This window comes from Hyla sarda, chromosome 7 (genome assembly GCF_029499605.1).
Source record: "Hyla sarda isolate aHylSar1 chromosome 7, aHylSar1.hap1, whole genome shotgun sequence".
Classification (NCBI taxonomy): Eukaryota; Metazoa; Chordata; class Amphibia; order Anura; family Hylidae; genus Hyla; species Hyla sarda.
The window spans coordinates 166,627,670-166,647,740 of NC_079195.1; the positions used below are offsets into that span (position 1 = coordinate 166,627,670).

General features: G+C 43.2%; 1 protein-coding gene across 6 annotated transcripts in view; it reads right to left on the reverse strand.

Annotated features, from left to right (window-relative positions):
• Positions 1-1,180: 1,180 nt before the first annotated feature.
• RASSF4 (Ras association domain family member 4) overlaps positions 1,181-20,071 on the reverse strand; it is a 227,586-nt gene continuing 208,695 nt past the window's right edge. For 5 of the 6 annotated variants that reach the window (XM_056531234.1, XM_056531233.1, XM_056531235.1 and 2 more), the window contains 3 exons: positions 19,909-20,030; positions 12,789-12,886; positions 1,181-2,674 (listed from right to left, as the gene is read on the reverse strand). In XM_056531234.1, the coding sequence (XP_056387209.1) occupies positions 2,605-2,674; positions 12,789-12,886; positions 19,909-20,030 (290 nt within the window). In that variant the 3' untranslated portion in view covers positions 1,181-2,604. Of the gene's footprint in view, positions 2,675-12,788; positions 12,887-19,562; positions 19,729-19,908; positions 20,031-20,071 lie in introns of all 6 variants that reach the window. The other variant, XR_008846489.1, reaches the window with a different exon arrangement.

The window sequence follows — 20,071 nt, forward strand, 5'->3', positions numbered from 1 at the left end:
GCCGCCACACCTGTTGGTTCTACTTTTTGTGTACATTTAATATCAAACACTACAAATTCCACAAATATTAAATTGGTGGCAGCGCTATTGAGGAATTGATACCAAGCATATAATAATTCACTGTTAGTCAATGTATGAGAGTGAATGACATGTACTCTATTCCTCCACTATACTACATTGCCAAAGTGCCAGTATTTTTTTTAGCCAGATATCAACATATAAGGGTGTTGATAAGAATTGTAACTTTTCTTATGTGTATAACAATCCCGCTGATTTTATCCTTATCCCGGGATTAGACTAAATCAAAGTGTAGATACGTATAGAAGCATCCGTGCAGCTGCAAGGGAGATCTGCCCCGGCCGACGGCGTCTCAACCTGCATGCTGCGATAGTGAAAGGAGCAGAGTCCCGTAGCAGAAAATGACATCACTATAGGTAGCTAGATGGGCTACCCCTGAGGAAGGAAAATGCTTTTTCCGAAACAATGTATGTTAATATCTGGCTATTTTTCTTCACTACTGCTATATTCTGATCGTATTGGACCATACAGGATCCGATTCCGGGAGGCAGCACCGCAAACAACCCCGGGTTTTTCTTCACTACTATAATATCTGGCTAAAGAAATATTGGCACCTTGGCAATGTTGTATAGTGGAGGAATGGCATACATGTCATTCACTCTTATGTATTGACTAACAGTGTATGATTATATGCTGGGTATCAAGTCTCCAATAGTGCTGCCGCCAATTTATTAATGTGATTTATGTTTTATTAAAGTGCAACTGTCACCTCTGTACAGGTACGGAGGTGCAGTTACCATTGCATAGAGCAGAGTGTAAAGTAAAAGCAGGTGCTTTTACTCACATTCGCCACGGTCTGTAAAGGAAAATTTATTCTCATGCCAGGCCACAGTTGGATGGGTCGTCCATAGCGGCACGTCCCCTCCCCACCTCCTCTCTGCTCCTAGCATGGATCGCTGCATGTCAATCATGCATGATCAGCATTACTTGATGTGCAGCGCTCCATGCCAGGAGCGGAGAAAGGCGGCGGGGAGGTGGCGTGCCGCTGCGGGAGTCGGGCGGCTCATCCGGCTGTGGCCCGGCATCAAAATAAAGTAATGATTTTCCTTTACAGACCACAGCGAATGTGAGTAAAAACACCCGCATTTACTACACACTCTGCTCTATGCACTGGTAACTGCACCTCCGTACCTGTACGGAGGTGACCGTTGTGCTTTAACTGTTTAGCAGGGGTCCATTGTATTGGAAATATAGCTGCTGTGGGGCACATTTATCCATAAGCGCCAGTGTGTGATATTTTTCAAAACATTACAAATTAAAGGGTCTGTCTAATGACATGATATCAGACTATCCCCTTTTACAATGAGGATTAGATCAAGGTTGTGCACAGCATGGAAAATCATTGCATAGCCTTATGTTACATGGCATTAAAGTGAGACAGCTTTTTCAATATGTCAAGAAACAGATTAAAAGGCTTAGACTGTATAAATAGCCCCAAAAGTGTACATAGTGCCACAAGTAGTGAAGCAATGGACACTTCCACCAGAAATATTTTTTTTTTCCTTTTCATCAGTACAAAGTATTTTAAAAATTCAAAGGGCTCTCTGACTTTCCAAAAAGCTTGCTCAATGCTCAGGGTTGTGTTCAAATAAAAACCCATACTCGTCTATTTAAACACCACCTCATGCAGAGGCGCCTTTCCAGACTTCCCTTTCTTTATCTAGAGATTACATGCCTGTATAAGCAAAATTGCTGACCTTATGGGTACATCATCGCTACAGCCATGTAAACAAAACCAGTAGGGAGGTCAGGAGTGGCAGCACAGGATGAAGGGTTGAAAGGGTCAAGCAAGCGAGTATAGGTTATTAATTTATTTTGCTTTACCATGATCCTGAGTACTAGGCAATTTTTTTAAAAAGTCAGACAACCTCCTTAAAGGAAATCTTTAACCTGTCGGTACAGGTGACACTGATGACAACAGTACCTACCTTGTCCCATTCTGTGCTGTCGTTCTTCGGCAATCCTCTTCACTATCTTCAGCTCCGGGCCTGACTTGGAGCATGTGCAGGGCTTAGAGAAGTCACTGCTGCAGTTCTCTGCTGGGTCCCGCTGCTAGCAAACAGCAGCAGTGACATCACTAAGCTCTGCCCATGCTCCAAGTCAGGCCTGAAGCTGAAAATACCAAGGGGAAGGGACAAGGTAAGTACAGTTGTCATCATTGTCACCTGCACTACCTGTCTGTACGGACAGGGTAGTGCAGGTGACACTGATGACAGATTTCCTTTAAATACTGTACATTCACTGAATGGTTAGGCAGACTCAACTAGGTGGAGCTTACTGAAATACATTTATTATTGCATTCAATGGAAGTGGTAGAAATCTGCATAAAGTAAGCTCGCCTAGTGGTGGCTGCAAAATCTTATTAGCCCTTTGTGAGGAAAAACAGAATGTTCTATTTAGATTAGAAATAACAAAGTCATAGGTCCATTATAAACATCATGTAAAATGTAATGTTCAAGTCCACGCTGATTAGCAGCAGATGCTTGCCATCCCTGATCACAGTACTTTCTAGGCATTACTGTTTGTTTAGGCAAAACTTTCATAGTTAGTAAGTTGATCCAGTCTTTCCAATAGCATCATACGTACAGCATTGTACCTAGAAGAGAAAAATGTGCAATCAGTGATTTTATTATTAATACTATTGTGCAAATGAACTACACTATTGCCCGCCCCAAAATATTGGAAAGTTCTCATGTCTGTATATTGATATGTATTGCAGAAGCAATCTATGTTTCTCTATAATGAATAGACCACATGCTGTCCTACCTCCATTATAACTCCATGGGGCGGAAAAGATAAACCAAATGGCAAGCCTCTGCATAGGCTATAAACATCAGTTGACAGTCTTGTTAATGCCACTCAATAAAGAAAAAGAGCATGGTGGCATATCCTAGTTAATGTCAACTGACAAATCATAGCCTGTGCAGATTCTTGGCATTTGGCTTATCTTCTTAAATAAAGCTTTTTCACCCACTGGAGTTATAATGTATAAGGGACTAGTCTGTGTTCTTTAGGAACAGACAGAGTGTGATCTATTCATTACATAGAGAATTAGAACGTTTCTGCAATACAAATCAACAAGGACTTTTCAGTAGTTTTTATTGTCAAACATTTTAATAGATCTAATTTATGTAAAATTTTAGATAATTTTTTGCACACATTTTCTTCAACTTAGCCTTCCATTTGGTGTCAAATACTGTGCAAATCACTAATGCCTGTGCATGAGGCATAAGTCCATTGGTTTCACTGATAATGATAGAGCCACAACCTAGCCATCACATCTGTATGAAGTAATTGTTGGTCCTACTTTTGTGTTTATAACAACCTCTACTCTTCTCCAAAGCTAATAGCTACTACATTACAAACAAAGCAAAGCATTGATAGGTGGGCTGACCTCAGACAGTGACCTCTTGTTACCTGCAATACCATGTACAATTTGTGCACTACAAATTCCAGCCAGCAGTGAATAAGCCCATAAAAGCTATCACATTACAAGCAGAGCAAAGCCTTAACCAGTGGGCTAACCTCGGGCAGTGACCTTTCATGTATTTATGCTAAAATACGGGTCAGCCCACTGTTTTGCACAGTTTGCTAGGTATTGTATTGCGATAGCTTTTATGGGTTCATTCACTGCTGGCTGGGATTTGTAGTGCACCAACTGGACAGCAGGTGACAGGAGGTCACTGTCTGAGGTTAGACCCCTGATTAATGCTTTGCTCTGTTTGTAATTTGATAGCTTTTATGGGCTCGCGTACTGCTAGCTGGGATTTGTAGTGCAAGAATTGTACATAGTACTGCAGGTAACAAGAGGTCACTGCCCAAGGTCAGTACACTGATCAATGCTTTGCTCTGCCTGTAAACATGAAATACGTATTTCAGGGTATTTCTACTTGGGTTGCAGTTAAAGCATTGTGAGTGAAAGCAGAATAGCCATCTAAGGCAAAGTTATGTGAATTTTCTGGATTAAGAATGAATGTAGGATAGCCATGTAACGCTAAATAATGTATAATTTTGGGTTTATTCAAACATATAGTATTTATACCTTGGTTTAACATATCTATGCATTTAAAATTGTTGACAGTGAATGAGGCATAGCCATCTAAGGCTACGTTACCTGTATTTTCTGGGTTTAATAAAACAACATAGCATTTGTAGCTGGGTCTAACATTAATATGCATTTCAAGCATTGAGAGTGAAAATTGACTAGTAGGCAAGTGGCAAATCACCCCAAAAACATAAAAATAACCTTTAAATCTTAAAAAAAAAAAAAAAAAATTATGAAACGCCAAAAACGGGCAGGACAAAATTATTGGCGCCCTTAACTTAATATTTGGTTGCACACCCTTTGGAAAAAAGAACTGAAATCAGTCGCTTCCTATAACCATCAATAAGCTTCTTACACCTCTCAGCCGGTATGTTGGACCACTCTTCCTTTGCAAACTATTCCAGGTTTCTCTTATTGGAAGGGCGCCTTTTCCCAAAAGCAATTTTAAGATATCTCCACAGGTGTTCAATGAGATTTAGATCTGGACTCATTGCTGGCCACTTCAGAACTCTCCAGCGCTTTGTTGCCATCCATTTCTGGGTGCTTTTTGACGTACATTTGGGGACATTGTCCTGCTGGAAGACCCAAGATCTCAGACACAAACCCAGCTTTCTGACACTGGGCTGTACAGTGCGACCCAAAATCTGTTGGTAATCCTCAGATTTCATGATGCCTTGCACACATTGAATGCACCCAGTGCCATAAGCAGCAAAACAACCCCAAAACATCATTGAACCTCCACCATATTTCACTGTGGGTACTGTGTTCTTTTCTTTGTAGGCCTCATTCCGTATTCAGTAAACAGTAGAATGATGTGCTTTACTAAAAAGCTCTATCTTGGTCTCATCTGTCCACAAGACGTTTTCCCAGAAGGACTTTTTTACGTCTCTGTGTCAGTAGTGGGGTCCTCCTGGGTCTCCTACCATAGAGTTTCATTTTATTTAAATGTCGACAGATAGTTCGCGCTGACACTGATGCTTCCTGAGCCTGCAGGACAGCTTGAATATCTTTGGAACTTGTTTGGGGCTGCTTATCCACCATCCGGACTATCCTGCGTTGACCCCTTTCATCAATTTTTCTCTTCTGTCCACGTCCTTGATAATGTTGCGCACTGTGGACAAAGACAAATCTAGATCTCTGGAGATGGACTTATAACCTTGAGAATGTTGATATTTTTCCACAATTTTGGTTCTCAAGTCCACAGACAGTTCTCTTCTCCTCTTTTTGTTGTCCATGCTTAGTGTGGCACACACAGACACACAATGCAAAGACTAAGTGAATTTCTCACCTTTTTATCTGCTTTCAGGTGAGATTTTTGGGTGGGTCTGGGTGTTTGATGATGTCTGGGTATTTGTTGTTAAAATTGTAAAATGTTTTAATAATAAAAATATCTGATAAAAAAAAAAAAAGAAGTTCATTCTGAGAGGTGTGGTGGGGACGAAAAGGAGGAGTTTGATGATGATTATATTAGCAGGCCTGATCAGGTAATGGCTACTCTGCTGCATCTGCGGGTTTAAGAACAAAGCCTTTCGCAGGAGAGACAGTCAGAGATTAGAGAACAGTCTTACTCAGCGTTTTGGGGAAAAAGCAACTTGTCAAACATTAGAACATAGCCTGGCTCGGTTCACACAAACTTGCCAACAGCGCTATGATAGGAGAAGGGATGAGGCGTTTGGTGGAGGAATTAACACTAAGATGATTTCATGGTAGTCCAGCATATCTTGAAGCTGGCAGCAAGATCACATGACTGCAGGTTAGCCAATTATTGCTTGCATTATTTTGTATACAGCTGCCAAGCCAATCAGGAGACAGTATAGTGGTGGTGAAAGAGTTTGATAAAACACTATGTGCTGCATTCTGTCCGCTATCTTGGAAAGAAAGCCGAGCTGTGCACGACTACTGATCCTAGAAAGCTTCCACAAATACAATTCTAAGCAAGTTGAGCAAAGTAATGTGTAGTGAGTCGACCTCAGTGACCTGCACTACTGTGTCCAGTTGCTGCACTACAAATTCCAGCAGTGACTACAGAACAAGCCCATAGAAAGCTATTCAGTTACAATACAAAGCAAGCTAAGCAAATCATTATGCAGTTGACTGAACTGTATTTTAAAATAAATATGCATTTTTAGTATTGAGAGTGATTGTGGCATTTTACGCCTGTATTTAACCCCTTAAGGACCAAACCCATTTTCCCCTTAAGGACCAGGCTAATTTTATTTTTGCTTTTTGCGTTTTTTCCTCCTCGCCTTCTAAAATCCATAACTCTTTTATATTTCCATCTACAGACCCATATAAGGGCTTATTTTTTGCATGACCAATTGTACTTTGTAATGAAACCTCTCATTTTACCATAAAATGTACGGCGAACCCAAAATAACATTTTTAGGGAGGAAATTTTAATGAAAACCACAATTTTGCACATTTTGGAGGGTTTCGTTTTCACACTGTACAATTTACGGTAAAAATTATGAGTTCTTTATTCTGTGGGTCAATACGATTTAAATGATACCCATGGCTAGATATTTTTACATTTTTGTACCGCTTAACCCCTACAGGACCCATGACGTACCGGTACATCATGAGTCCGCTCCCATTCTATAACGCGGGGCCATGGCGTCTAACAACGGCTGGGACCCGTGGCTAATAGCGCACAGCACTGATCGCAGTGCCACGCGCTATTAACCCTTTAGACGCGGCATTCAAAGTTGAACGCTGCGTCTAAAGTGAAAGTATATCATTGTTGGTTAGCTCAGGGGGCTGTTTGGGATGTCCGTGGCAAAATCGCGGCATCCCGAACAGCTGTGACACAGAAGGAGGGTCCCTTACCTTGCCTCCTGGTGTCCGATCACCGAATGACTGCTCAGTGCCTGAGATCCAGGCATGAGCAGTCAGGCGGCCGAATCATTGATCAATGGTTTCCTATGAGAAACCATTGATCAATGTAAAAGATCAGTGTGTGCAGTGTGATAGCCCCCTATGGGAATAAAAAAGTGAAAAAAAAAAAAAAGTGAATAAAGATCATTTAACCCCTTCCCTAATAAAAGTTTGAATCACCCCCCTTTTCCCATAAAAAAAAAAAAAACTGTGTAAATAAAAATAAACATATGTGGTATCGCCACGTGCGGAAATGTCCGAATTATAAAAAATATATAGTTATTAAACCGCACGGTCAATGGCATACGCGCAAAAGAATTCCAAAGTCCAAAATAGTGTATTTTTGGTCACTTTTTATATCATGAAAAAATTTATAAAAAGCAATCAATAAGTCCTATGAATAAAAAATGGTACCGCTAAAAACTTCAGATCACGGCGCAAAAGATTAGCCCTCATACCGCCCCATACGAGGAAAAATAAAAAAGTTATAGGGGTCAGAAGATGAGAATTTTCAACGTATACATTTTCCTGCATGTAGTTATGATTTTTTCCAGAAGTACGGCAAAATCAAACCTATATAAGTAGGGTATCATTTTAATCGTATGGACCTACAGAATAAAGATAAGGTGTCATTTTTAATGAGAAATGTACTGTGTAGAAACGGAAGCCCCCAAAATTTACAAAATGGCGTTTTTTTTTCCAATTTTGTCTCACAATGATTTTTTTTCCCATTTCGCAGTCGATTTTTTGGGTAAAATGACTGATGTCATTACAAAGTAGAATTGAAGATGCAAAAAATATGCTATCATATGGATTTTTAGGTGTAAAATTGAAAGAGTTATGATTTTTTAAAGGTAAGGAGGAAAAAACGAAAATGCAAAAACGGAAAAACTTTTTGTACAAAATCAGTAATCTGAAATCGCCCTATTTTGACCACCTATAACTTTTTAATTTTTCCGTATATAGGGCGGTATGAGGGCTCATTTTTTGTGCCGTCATCTGTACTTTTTATCAATACCACATTTGCATATATAAAACTTTTAGCTAAATTTTTATAAAAAATTTTTGGAATAAAATGTGACAAAAAAGAATTTACGACTTTTTTTTATTTTTTACGTTTATGCTGTTCACCGTATGGGATCATTAACATTTATATTTTGATAGTTCAGACATTTACGCACGCTGCGATACCAAATATGTATTTTTCTTTTTTTTTTTTCTTTTATGCGTTTTAGGGGTAAAATGGGAAAAACTGACAATTTTCATTTTTATTGGGGGAGGGGATTTTTCACTTTTTTTTACTTTTTATTTTTACATTTCCCAACTTATTTTTTTTTTTTTTTTTACACTTTTTATGTCCCCATAGGGGACTATCTATAGCAGTCATTTGATTGCTAATACTGGTCAGTGCTATGCATAGGACATAGCACTGATCAGTATTATCGGCTATCTACTGCTCTGGTCTGCTCAATCTCAGACCAGAGCAGGAGACGTCGGGAGACGGATGGAGGCAGGTGAGGGGACCTCCGTCCGCCATTACAGATGATCGGATCCCAGCGGCAGCGCTGCGGGCGATCCGATCATCTATTTTATCATGCGCATTGCCGCAGATGCTGTGATCTGTACGGATCACGGCATCTGAGGTGTTAATGGCGGACATCCGCGCGATTGCGGATGTCGGCCATTACCGGCGGGAACCTGCCGTGTATGACGCGAGCACCGCTCCGATGCTCGCGGTCATACACAGGACGTAAATGTACGTCCTGGTGTGCGAAGTACCGCCAAACCAGGACGTACATTTACGTCCGTGGTCGTTAAGGGGTTAATGATAGATATGTGTGTGTGTGTATGTATATATATATATATATATATATATATATATATATATATATATATATTGGTTGGATGAGGACAGAATAGAGGAAAGAGTACCCCTGTCATGATCTCTGCCAGAAAGCATATAGGTTGCATTACCAGCATTGTGGGCACCATGCATTTGCCAAAGCCCTGTGCAGGTAGCACCAGCAACCAGGTGCCTGTTAACAGTGGCAGCAGAATCGGCACACAAAAATTCTCCATGTCTTCCGGGGTTGTGTTGTTTAGAAGGATAAAATGGCCATTGTTGCCTGGTTGGCTCATTCTCTGTCATCTTAGGACAAGGAAAAGTCTGACATTATGATGTTCAGCTAGGAGTCCTCATGGATTCCTTGTAGTCTGTAGTTACATGGTGCAGTGGAAATGTCCTTCCTAGACAGTCTGATCTCTACACACACAAAGAGATGATGGAACAATTACTACAATTCTCTGGGTACAGTCTTTGAGACAGTTTTCAAGATAATTAATAGTATGGGAGGATTACAGTACCAAGAAGGTTATCAAGCTTGGGGTTATTAAGTTTGGAGAAAAGATGACTTGGGGCGATTTGATCACAATGTACAAATATATGAATGCAGAGTACTTTCTTTCCAGTGATTTTTAATTTTTTTTTATACCTAGGGCAAATAGCTTCAGTTGTACTTTAGGCTACAGACAAGCAGATAACACAACTGGTGTTTCGTTGCTTTATTTTCAATACTTAATTTTTTATTTTTCTTTCGTTTATTTCATTTCAGAAGTTAAAAATTAGTAGTAAAATAGCCTTAAGCCAAGGTCTCAGAATTACTGAGGATAGTCAGGAATGACACGGCATTTCAGGGTCCACTCCTTTACTTACTCCTTGATGAGTAGGGGGGAATGGGGGAGGGCAGGAAACTTTGCATCGTTATTAGGCATACACATCCCTCAATGTACAGCATTCACACCCTCCTGACTATATAATCCCTTCCATCACCTGATAATCACTCCAATTATTAAAATTAAGGGATACTCCGTTGTAAAAAATTTTTTTTTTAAATCAATTGGCTCCAGAAAGTTAAACAGATTTGTAAATTACTTCTATTTAAAAATCTTAATCCTTCCAGTACTTCAGCTGGAAGTTCTTTCTTTTCTTTTTAAATTTATTTTCTGTGTGACCTAAGTGCTCTTTGATGACACCTCTGTCCATGTCAGGAATTGTCCAGAGCAGGATAGGTTTGCTATGGGGATTTACTGGACAGTTCCTGACATGGACAAGAGGTGTCAGCAGAGAGCACTGTGGTCAGACAGAATTTTTTTTTTTAAAGAAAAGAACTCTGTATTATACAGCAGCTGATAAATACTGGATTAAGATTTTTAAATATAAGTAATTTACAAATCTGTTTCACTTTCTGGCACCAGCGGAGTACCCCTTTAACCTCTTGGGGAAGCAGGGCGTACCTGTACGTCCTGTGCCCGCTCCCGCGATATAACGCGGGCTCACGCCATGACCCCGCGTCATATCGGGTCGGTCTTGGCGGCGAACGGTAGCCGGGACCCGGGGTTAATATCACGTGTCCCTGATTGCGGTGACGCGTGCTATTAACCCTTTAGACACGGCGATCAAAGTTGATTGCAGCGTCTAAAATGTAAAGATTGCAGCGTCTAAAAAAAAAAAGCATTCCCGGCAGCTCAGTCGGGATGATCGGGACCACCGCAGTGAAACCGTGGTGTCCCGATCAGCTAGGACACAGCAGGATTGTCCCTTACCTGTCTCCGGCACGTCCGATCGGCGATTGTTTGCTCCAAGCCTAAGATCCAGCCTTGAGCAATCGACCGCCGATAACACTGATCAATGCAATGCTATGGCATAGCACTGAACAGTGCTGGCAATCACTAAGGGGGCTATAACATTGCAAAAAAAAAGTGTAAAAAAAGGGTTAATAAATGTAATTTAACCCCTTCCCTAATAAATGTTCAAATCACCCCCTTTTCCCATAAAACAAAAAAACATGTAAATAAAAATAAATATAAACATATATGGTATCGTCGCGTGCATGAATGTTCGAACTATAAAAATATTTTGTTAATTAAACCGCACGGTCAATTACGTACACGTAAAAAAATTCAAAAGTCCAAAATAGCATATTTTGGGTCACTTTTTATACCATAAAAAAATGAATAAAAAGCGATCAAAAAGTACGATCAAAACAAAAAAGGTACCAATAAAAACGTCAGATCAAGTCGCAAAAAATAAGCACTCATACCGCCCTGTATGCTAAAAAATAAAAATGTTATAGGGGTCAGAAGAGGAAAATTTTAAACGTATAAATTTTCCTGCATGTAGTTATGATTTTTTTCAGAAGTAATATGAAAAATCAAACCTATATAAGTAGGGTATCATTTTAATCGTATGGACCTACAGAAAAAAGATAAGGTGTAATTTTTACCAAAAAATTTAGTGTGTAGAAACGGAAGCCCCCAAAATGCTAAAAAAAAAAATCATTGTGCGACGAAATTGAAGAAAAAATTTGTCGCACAATGATTTATTTTTTTTTTTTGGTTTTCGCCATAGATTTTTGGGTAAAATGACTGATGTCATTACAAAGTAGGATTGGTAGCGCAAAAACTAAGCCATCATATGAGTCTATAGGTGCAAAATTGAAAGCGTTATGATTTTTAAAAGGTGAGGAGGGAAACGAAAGTGCAAAAATGGAAAAACCCTGAGTCCCCAAGGGGTTAAGTTCATATCCATCTGACTGATTCCCTAACTTAGACAAACTATAAACCTTCATATCTCAGGAATGGAAGGAAGTATCAAGAAACTGTAAAAAGTCCTCTGTAAAATATTATTATACCTTTTGATGAAAAGCGTTAAATGTGTTTTTAAAATGGCAGAATTGCTGTTCACAGACTAAAAAAATATTATAGCTCAAAGAATAGTAATAAAAAAAAAATCATCAACAGAAAGACTTTGCCTTACTTAGGCCAGGTTCACATGGATGAAAATGTGCAGAATGTTCGCCTGTCTTTTCTGCACATTTAAATGATCCGGCAGGTGCCATGACCGATTGGAAATACATTGTCTCATAGATGGCAATGCATTTTCGAGCAGAATCCGCAGAAGGAATAGACAAATCAATTCTCTCTGTGGATGCCGGTATCGGGATGTTTCTGCTGCAGAAATTTTGCCGTGTGCACAGTGCAGCAGAATTCCACTGAAATCAATAGGAATATTCTTGCAGAAATCCACATGGACATTCTGCCATGTGAACATACCCTGCGCCGGAGCCTAAACCAAAATGCAATTAAGTGTAAGATAGAGTGGTATAAATCACACTGCCACAGTGCAGGAGTGTTCTCTAGCAGTTTCATAAATTGGCAAAAACATTTTGTGCCCAAAGAATCCTGTAAAATTTATTTGGAGGGTAAATAATAGTATTGAGCCATTTTTCAGAGTTTTAGCTAGTTGCATTATTTTCAGTAAACGGTAATGTTAATGCATACAAAGACATTATAGACATGCGTACATTCTTATCCATAATAAGTGAATTACTGCATAAATGCTTTTTTGTGGACATCCAATTTTGTGGACATCCCAGGAGAGTAGAAGTTGTTATAATTACAAGAGATTCCCAGCTTCATATTGAGAATTTTGGTTTTGGAATTAAATCTCTAACACATATGGCCCAGATTTTCTACCTGAGGTCTGGTATTCTAATAGCAACAAATCACAGCCCAACTTTCATTGTAACGGACTAATGGAAGCAATGAAAGCTGAGCTGCTATTGGTTGTGGTGGGAAAACAGTTTTTGTCCTCAAAAAGATTGATATCTGGACCATACTGCATAAGTGTGAGGGTCAGGTGTACTGAGATGTTTTGCCATGTTGTGTATATAATGTTGCATTATGTAGTAAAAACGGATAAAAATTCTGTTACACCTACAAAACACCATACCTTTGTGTCAGTTTGTAAATTTCTCTTTCTTCTTCTTCCTTTAGTTTCTCAACAAAGCTGTCTAGAACAGGCATCTCAAACTTGATGTACTGAGCCACCTGAACAGAGTATTAGAAGTACGCTGGGTGAATCTACAGCATACAGATGAATATCTCATTTACATATGGATTTTGAAAACCAACATTTAACTTTCTAGCCTTAATTCTAAGTGACATGTCTGGAGATAACCAGGCACTGCTTATCACCTGCCCAATACCATCCCTATAGTGAGACACGGTGATGGCAGCATCATACTGTGGGGGTGTTTTTTAGTAGCCCGGACAGGGAGACTGGTCAGGGTTGAGGGAAAGCTGAATGGAGCAAAGTACAGAGATATTCCTAATGAAAACCTGACCCAGAGTGCTCTAGACCTCAGAATGGGCAGAAGGTTCACCTTTCAACAAGACAGTGACCCTAAGCACAGAGCCAAAACATCACAAAACATCACATGTTTAGGGACATGACCTGACTTGTACTCAATGAAACATCTCAGGAGAGACTTCAAAATGGCTTTTTGCCAATGATCCCCATTCAACATGGCAGAAAATCCTCTGATCCAGGTGTACAAACCTTGTGGCATAATATCCAAGAATCCTGGAGGCTGTAATTGCCATTAGAGGTGATTTAACTAAGTAAAGGGCCTGAATACTTATGTCTAAGTATGTTAGTCTTTTCTTTTCAATAAATTAGCAAAGATTTCGAACACTCTCAATATGGGGTATAGAGTGCAGAATGATGAAGAAAAACTTGACTTGTTTTTTATTTTAGCACAAGGCCGCAACGTAACAAAATGTAAAAAGTGAAAGGTTCTGACAATTTTCCAAAATGCACTGTTTATCTTTAATGTAGTCTACATTTGTTAAAATTATTCATTACAGTGTCCATGGGACTCTTGAAAAAAGAATCTAAATGATCTTTTTTAAATAAAAAAAGGTTGCTAACTATTAATAAACTGCCCTAAATAGTAAAAAAGCACAAGTTGTGTTCTAGGCTGTATACAGCTAAGAAAAAGGCAGGCCTTGTAATTACAGCATGATGAATAGCTGTACAATTGTTACGCCGAGCGCTCCGGGTCCCCGCTCCTCCCCGGAGCGCTCGCTTCACTCTCCCCGCTGCAGCGCTCCGGTCACGTCCTCTGACCCGGGGCGCTGCGATTCCGCTGCCAGCCGGGATGCGATTCGCGATGCGGGTAGCGCCCGCTCGCGATGCGCACCCCGGCTCCCCTACCTGACTCGCTCTCCGTCTGTTCTGTCCCGGCGCGCGCGGCCCCGCTCCCTAGGGCGCGCGCGCGCCGGGTCTCTACGATTTAAAGGGCCACTGCGCCGCTGATTGGCGCAGTGGTTCCAATTAGTGTGTTCACCTGTGCACTTCCCTATATCACCTCACTTCCCCTGCACTCCCTTGCCGGATCTTGTTGCCTTAGTGCCAGTGAAAGCGTTCCTTGTGTGTTCCTTGCCTGTGTTTCCAGACCTTCTGCCGTTGCCCCTGACTACGATCCTTGCTGCCTGCCCCGACCTTCTGCTACGTCCGACCTTGCTTCTGCCTACTCCCTTGTACCGCGCCTATCTTCAGCAGCCAGAGAGGTGAGCCGTTGCTAGTGGATACGACCTGGTCACTACCGCCGCAGCAAGACCATCCCGCTTTGCGGCGGGCTCTGGTGAAAACCAGTAGTGGCTTAGAACCGGTCCACTAGCACGGTCCACGCCAATCCCTCTCTGGCACAGAGGATCCACTACCTGCCAGCCGGCATCGTGACAGTAGATCCGGCCATGGATCCCGCTGAAGTTCCTCTGCCAGTTGTCGCTGACCTCACCACGGTGGTCGCCCAGCAGTCACAACAGATAGCGCAACAAGGCCAACAGCTGTCTCAACTGACCGTTATGCTACAACAGTTACTACCACAGCTTCAGCAGTCATCTCCGCCGCCAGCTCCTGCACCTCCTCCGCAGCGAGTGGCCGCTCCTGGGCTACGCCTATCCTTGCCGGATAAATTTGATGGGGACTCTAAGTTTTGCCGTGGCTTTCTTTCCCAATGTTCCCTGCATCTGGAGATGATGTCGGACCTGTTTCCCACTGAAAGGTCTAAGGTGGCTTTCGTAGTCAGCCTTCTGTCCGGAAAAGCCCTGTCATGGGCCACACCGCTCTGGGACCGCAATGACCCCGTCACTGCCTCTGTACACTCCTTCTTCTCGGAAATCCGAAGTGTCTTTGAGGAACCTGCCCGAGCCTCTTCTGCTGAGACTGCCCTGTTGAACCTGGTCCAGGGTAATTCTTCCGTTGGCGAGTATGCCGTACAATTCCGTACTCTTGCTTCAGAATTGTCCTGGAATAATGAGGCCCTCTGCGCGACCTTCAAAAAAGGCCTATCCAGCAACATTAAAGATGTTCTGGCCGCACGAGAAATTCCTGCTAATCTACATGAACTTATTCACCTAGCCACTCGCATTGACATGCGTTTTTCCGAAAGGCGTCAGGAACTCCGCCAAGATATGGACTCTGTTCGCACGAGGCGTTTCTCCTCCTCGGCTCCTCTCTCCTCTGGTCCCCTGCAATCTGTTCCTGTGCCTTCCGCCGTGGAGGCTATGCAGGTCGACCGGTCTCGCCTGACACCTCAAGAGAGGACACGACGCCGTATGGAGAACCTCTGCCTGTACTGTGCTAGTACCGAACACTTCCTGAGGGATTGTCCTATCCGTCCTCCCCGCCTGGAAAGACGTACGCTGACTCCGCACAAAGGTGAGACAGTCCTTGATGTCTACTCTGCTTCTCCACGTCTTACAGTGCCTGTGCGGATGTCTGCCTCTGCCTTCTCCTTCCCTGCTGTGGCCTTCTTGGACTCTGGATCTGCAGGAAATTTTATTTTGGCCTCTCTCGTCAACAGGTTCAACATCCCGGTGACCAGTCTCGCCAGACCCCTCTACATCAATTGTGTAAATAATGAAAGATTGGACTGTACCATACGTTTCCGCACGGAGCCCCTTCTTATGAGCATCGGATCTCATCATGAGAGGATTGAACTTTTGGTCCTCCCCAATTGCACCTCGGAAATTCTCCTTGGACTTCCCTGGCTTCAACTTCATTCCCCAACCCTGGATTGGTCCACTGGGGAGATCAAGAGTTGGGGGTCCTCTTGTTCCAAGAACTGTCTAAAACCGGTTCCCAGTAACCCTTGCCGTAACTCTGTGGTTCCTCCAGTAACCGGTCTCCCTAAGGCCTATATGGACTTCGCGGATGTTTTCTGCAAAAAACAAGCTGAGACTCTACCTCCTCACAGGCCTTATGATTGCCCTATCGACCTCCTCCCGGGTACTACTCCACCCCGGGGCAGAATTTATCCTCTCTCTGCCCCAGAGACTCTTGCCATGTCCGAATACGTCCAGGAGAATCTAAAAAAGGGCTTTATCCGTAAATCCTCCTCTCCTGCCGGAGCCGGATTTTTCTTTGTGTCCAAAAAAGATGGCACCCTACGTCCTTGCATTGACTACCGCGGTCTTAATAAAATCACGGTTAAGAACCGCTACCCTTTACCCCTCATCTCTGAACTCTTTGATCGCCTCCAAGGTGCCCACATCTTTACTAAATTGGACTTAAGAGGCGCCTATAACCTCATCCGCATCAGAGAGGGGGACGAGTGGAAAACGGCATTTAACACCAGAGATGGACACTTTGAGTATCTGGTCATGCCCTTTGGCCTGTGCAACGCCCCTGCCGTCTTCCAAGACTTTGTCAATGAAATTTTTCGTGATCTGTTATACTCCTGTGTTGTTGTATATCTGGACGATATCCTAATTTTTTCTGCCAATCTAGAAGAACACCGCCAGCATGTCCGTATGGTTCTTCAGAGACTTCGTGACAACCAACTCTATGCCAAAATTGAGAAATGTCTGTTTGAATGCCAATCTCTTCCTTTTCTAGGATATTTGGTCTCTGGCCAGGGACTACAGATGGATCCAGACAAACTCTCTGCCGTCTTAGATTGGCCACGCCCCTCCGGACTCCGTGCTATCCAACGCTTTTTGGGGTTCGCCAATTATTACAGGCAATTTATTCCACATTTTTCTACCATTGTGGCTCCTATCGTGGCTTTAACCAAAAAAAATGCTGATCCCAAGTCCTGGCCTCCTCAAGCAGAAGACGCCTTTAAACGACTCAAGTCTGCCTTTTCTTCGGCTCCCGTCCTCTCCAGACCTGACCCTTCCAAACCCTTCCTATTGGAGGTTGATGCCTCCTCAGTGGGAGCTGGAGCTGTTCTTCTACAAAAAAATTCTTCCGGGCATGCTGTCACTTGTGGTTTTTTCTCTAGGACCTTCTCTCCAGCGGAGAGGAACTACTCCATCGGGGATCGAGAGCTTCTAGCCATTAAATTAGCACTTGAGGAATGGAGGCATCTGCTGGAGGGATCAAGTTCTCCTGTTATTATCTACACCGACCACAAGAACCTCTCCTACCTCCAGTCTGCCCAACGGCTGAATCCTCGCCAGGCCCGGTGGTCTCTGTTCTTTGCCCGATTTAATTTTGAGATTCACTTTCGTCCTGCCGATAAGAACATTAGGGCCGATGCTCTCTCTCGTTCCTCGGATGCCTCAGAAGTTGAACTCTCTCCGCAACACATCATTCCACCTGACTGCCTGATCTCCACTTCTCCTGCCTCCATCAGGCAGACTCCTCCAGGAAAGACCTTTGTTTCTCCTCGCCAACGCCTCGGAATCCTCAAATGGGGTCACTCCTCCCATCTCGCAGGTCATGCGGGTATCAAGAAATCTGTGCAACTCATCTCCCGCTTCTATTGGTGGCCGACTCTGGAGACGGATGTTGTGGACTTTGTGCGAGCCTGCACTATCTGTGCCCGGGATAAGACTCCTCGCCAGAAGCCCGCTGGTTTTCTTCATCCTCTGCCTGTCCCCGAACAGCCTTGGTCTCTGATTGGTATGGATTTTATTACTGATTTACCCCCTTCCCGTGGCAACACTGTTATTTGGGTGGTCGTTGATCGATTCTCCAAAATGGCACATTTCATCCCTCTTCCTGGTCTTCCTTCTGCGCCTCAGTTGGCTAAACAATTTTTTGTACACATTTTTCGTCTTCACGGGTTGCCTACGCAGATTGTCTCGGATAGAGGCGTCCAATTCGTGTCTAAATTCTGGAGGGCTCTCTGTAAACAACTCAAGATTAAATTAAATTTTTCTTCTGCATATCATCCCCAGTCCAATGGACAAGTAGAAAGAATTAACCAGATCTTGGGTGATTATTTGCGACATTTTGTTTCCTCCCGCCAGGATGACTGGGCAGATCTCCTCCCATGGGCCGAATTCTCGTATAACTTCAGGGTCTCTGAGTCTTCCTCCAAATCCCCATTTTTCGTGGTGTACGGCCGTCACCCTCTTCCCCCCCTCCCTACTCCCTTGCCCTCTGGTCTGCCCGCTGTGGATGAAATTTCTCGTGACCTTTCCATCATATGGAGAGAGACCCAAAATTCTCTCTTACAGGCTTCATCACGCATGAAGAAGTTCACGGATAAGAAAAGAAGAGCTCCTCCCGTTTTTTCCCCTGGAGACAAGGTATGGCTCTCCGCTAAATATGTCCGCTTCCGTGTCCCTAGCTACAAGTTGGGACCACGCTACCTTGGTCCTTTCAAAATTTTGTGTCAAATTAATCCTGTCTCTTATAAACTTCTTCTTCCTCCTTCTCTTCGTATCCCTAATGCCTTTCACGTCTCTCTTCTCAAACCACTCATCCTCAACCGTTTTTCTCCCAAATCTGTTCCTCCCACTCCTGTTTCCGGCTCCTCGGACATCTTCTCGGTCAAAGAAATTTTAGCTGCCAAAAAGGTCAGAGGAAAAAATTTTTTTTTAGTGGACTGGGAGGGTTGTGGTCCTGAAGAGAGATCCTGGGAACCTGAGGACAACATCCTGGACAAAAGTCTGCTCCTCAGGTTCTCAGGCTCTAAGAAGAGGGGGAGACCCAAGGGGGGGGGGTACTGTTACGCCGAGCGCTCCGGGTCCCCGCTCCTCCCCGGAGCGCTCGCTTCACTCTCCCCGCTGCAGCGCTCCGGTCACGTCCTCTGACCCGGGGCGCTGCGATTCCGCTGCCAGCCGGGATGCGATTCGCGATGCGGGTAGCGCCCGCTCGCGATGCGCACCCCGGCTCCCCTACCTGACTCGCTCTCCGTCTGTTCTGTCCCGGCGCGCGCGGCCCCGCTCCCTAGGGCGCGCGCGCGCCGGGTCTCTACGATTTAAAGGGCCACTGCGCCGCTGATTGGCGCAGTGGTTCCAATTAGTGTGTTCACCTGTGCACTTCCCTATATCACCTCACTTCCCCTGCACTCCCTTGCCGGATCTTGTTGCCTTAGTGCCAGTGAAAGCGTTCCTTGTGTGTTCCTTGCCTGTGTTTCCAGACCTTCTGCCGTTGCCCCTGACTACGATCCTTGCTGCCTGCCCCGACCTTCTGCTACGTCCGACCTTGCTTCTGCCTACTCCCTTGTACCGCGCCTATCTTCAGCAGCCAGAGAGGTGAGCCGTTGCTAGTGGATACGACCTGGTCACTACCGCCGCAGCAAGACCATCCCGCTTTGCGGCGGGCTCTGGTGAAAACCAGTAGTGGCTTAGAACCGGTCCACTAGCACGGTCCACGCCAATCCCTCTCTGGCACAGAGGATCCACTACCTGCCAGCCGGCATCGTGACAACAATGATGCAATGAGGTGACATTTTCCTTTGTACTTTTACTTTCAACTTACAATGTAAACATGATAGACTGTACCACCCACGCTTGACTTCTGCTAGATGCATGTCTTTTCTAAGGAACAAAAACAAATATACCCTTGCCAAGCTATTCTCTACTATGCAGCTGTCCAACCTGAACTTGGATCAAATATTTCAGGATGTAACATTGTCTCAGATACCCTAAAAAAGATTCACAAAATAAAATATAAATGATTCAACTTCCTAAACCAAACAATTAGTCAGATACACGTGCATACTGAAGGGCTAAAGGTATTTCTTAACAGTATTAGTTCACCTTTAAATTATATCTAATATTTACATTACATATATAAACATAGGAAGAACCAACTGCAGACTTACATCATGTGAGACCTCTTCCCCAAGATCAGTCTCCATTAAGAATAATTTGGCAATTCTTTCACAGGGACCATGAAGTATCCTACAAATCAAAGGGAATTCATTGTCCCCCAATCTGGTTCTTTCTATATATAAAAACAACATTTAAAGAGAAAGCATTAACATA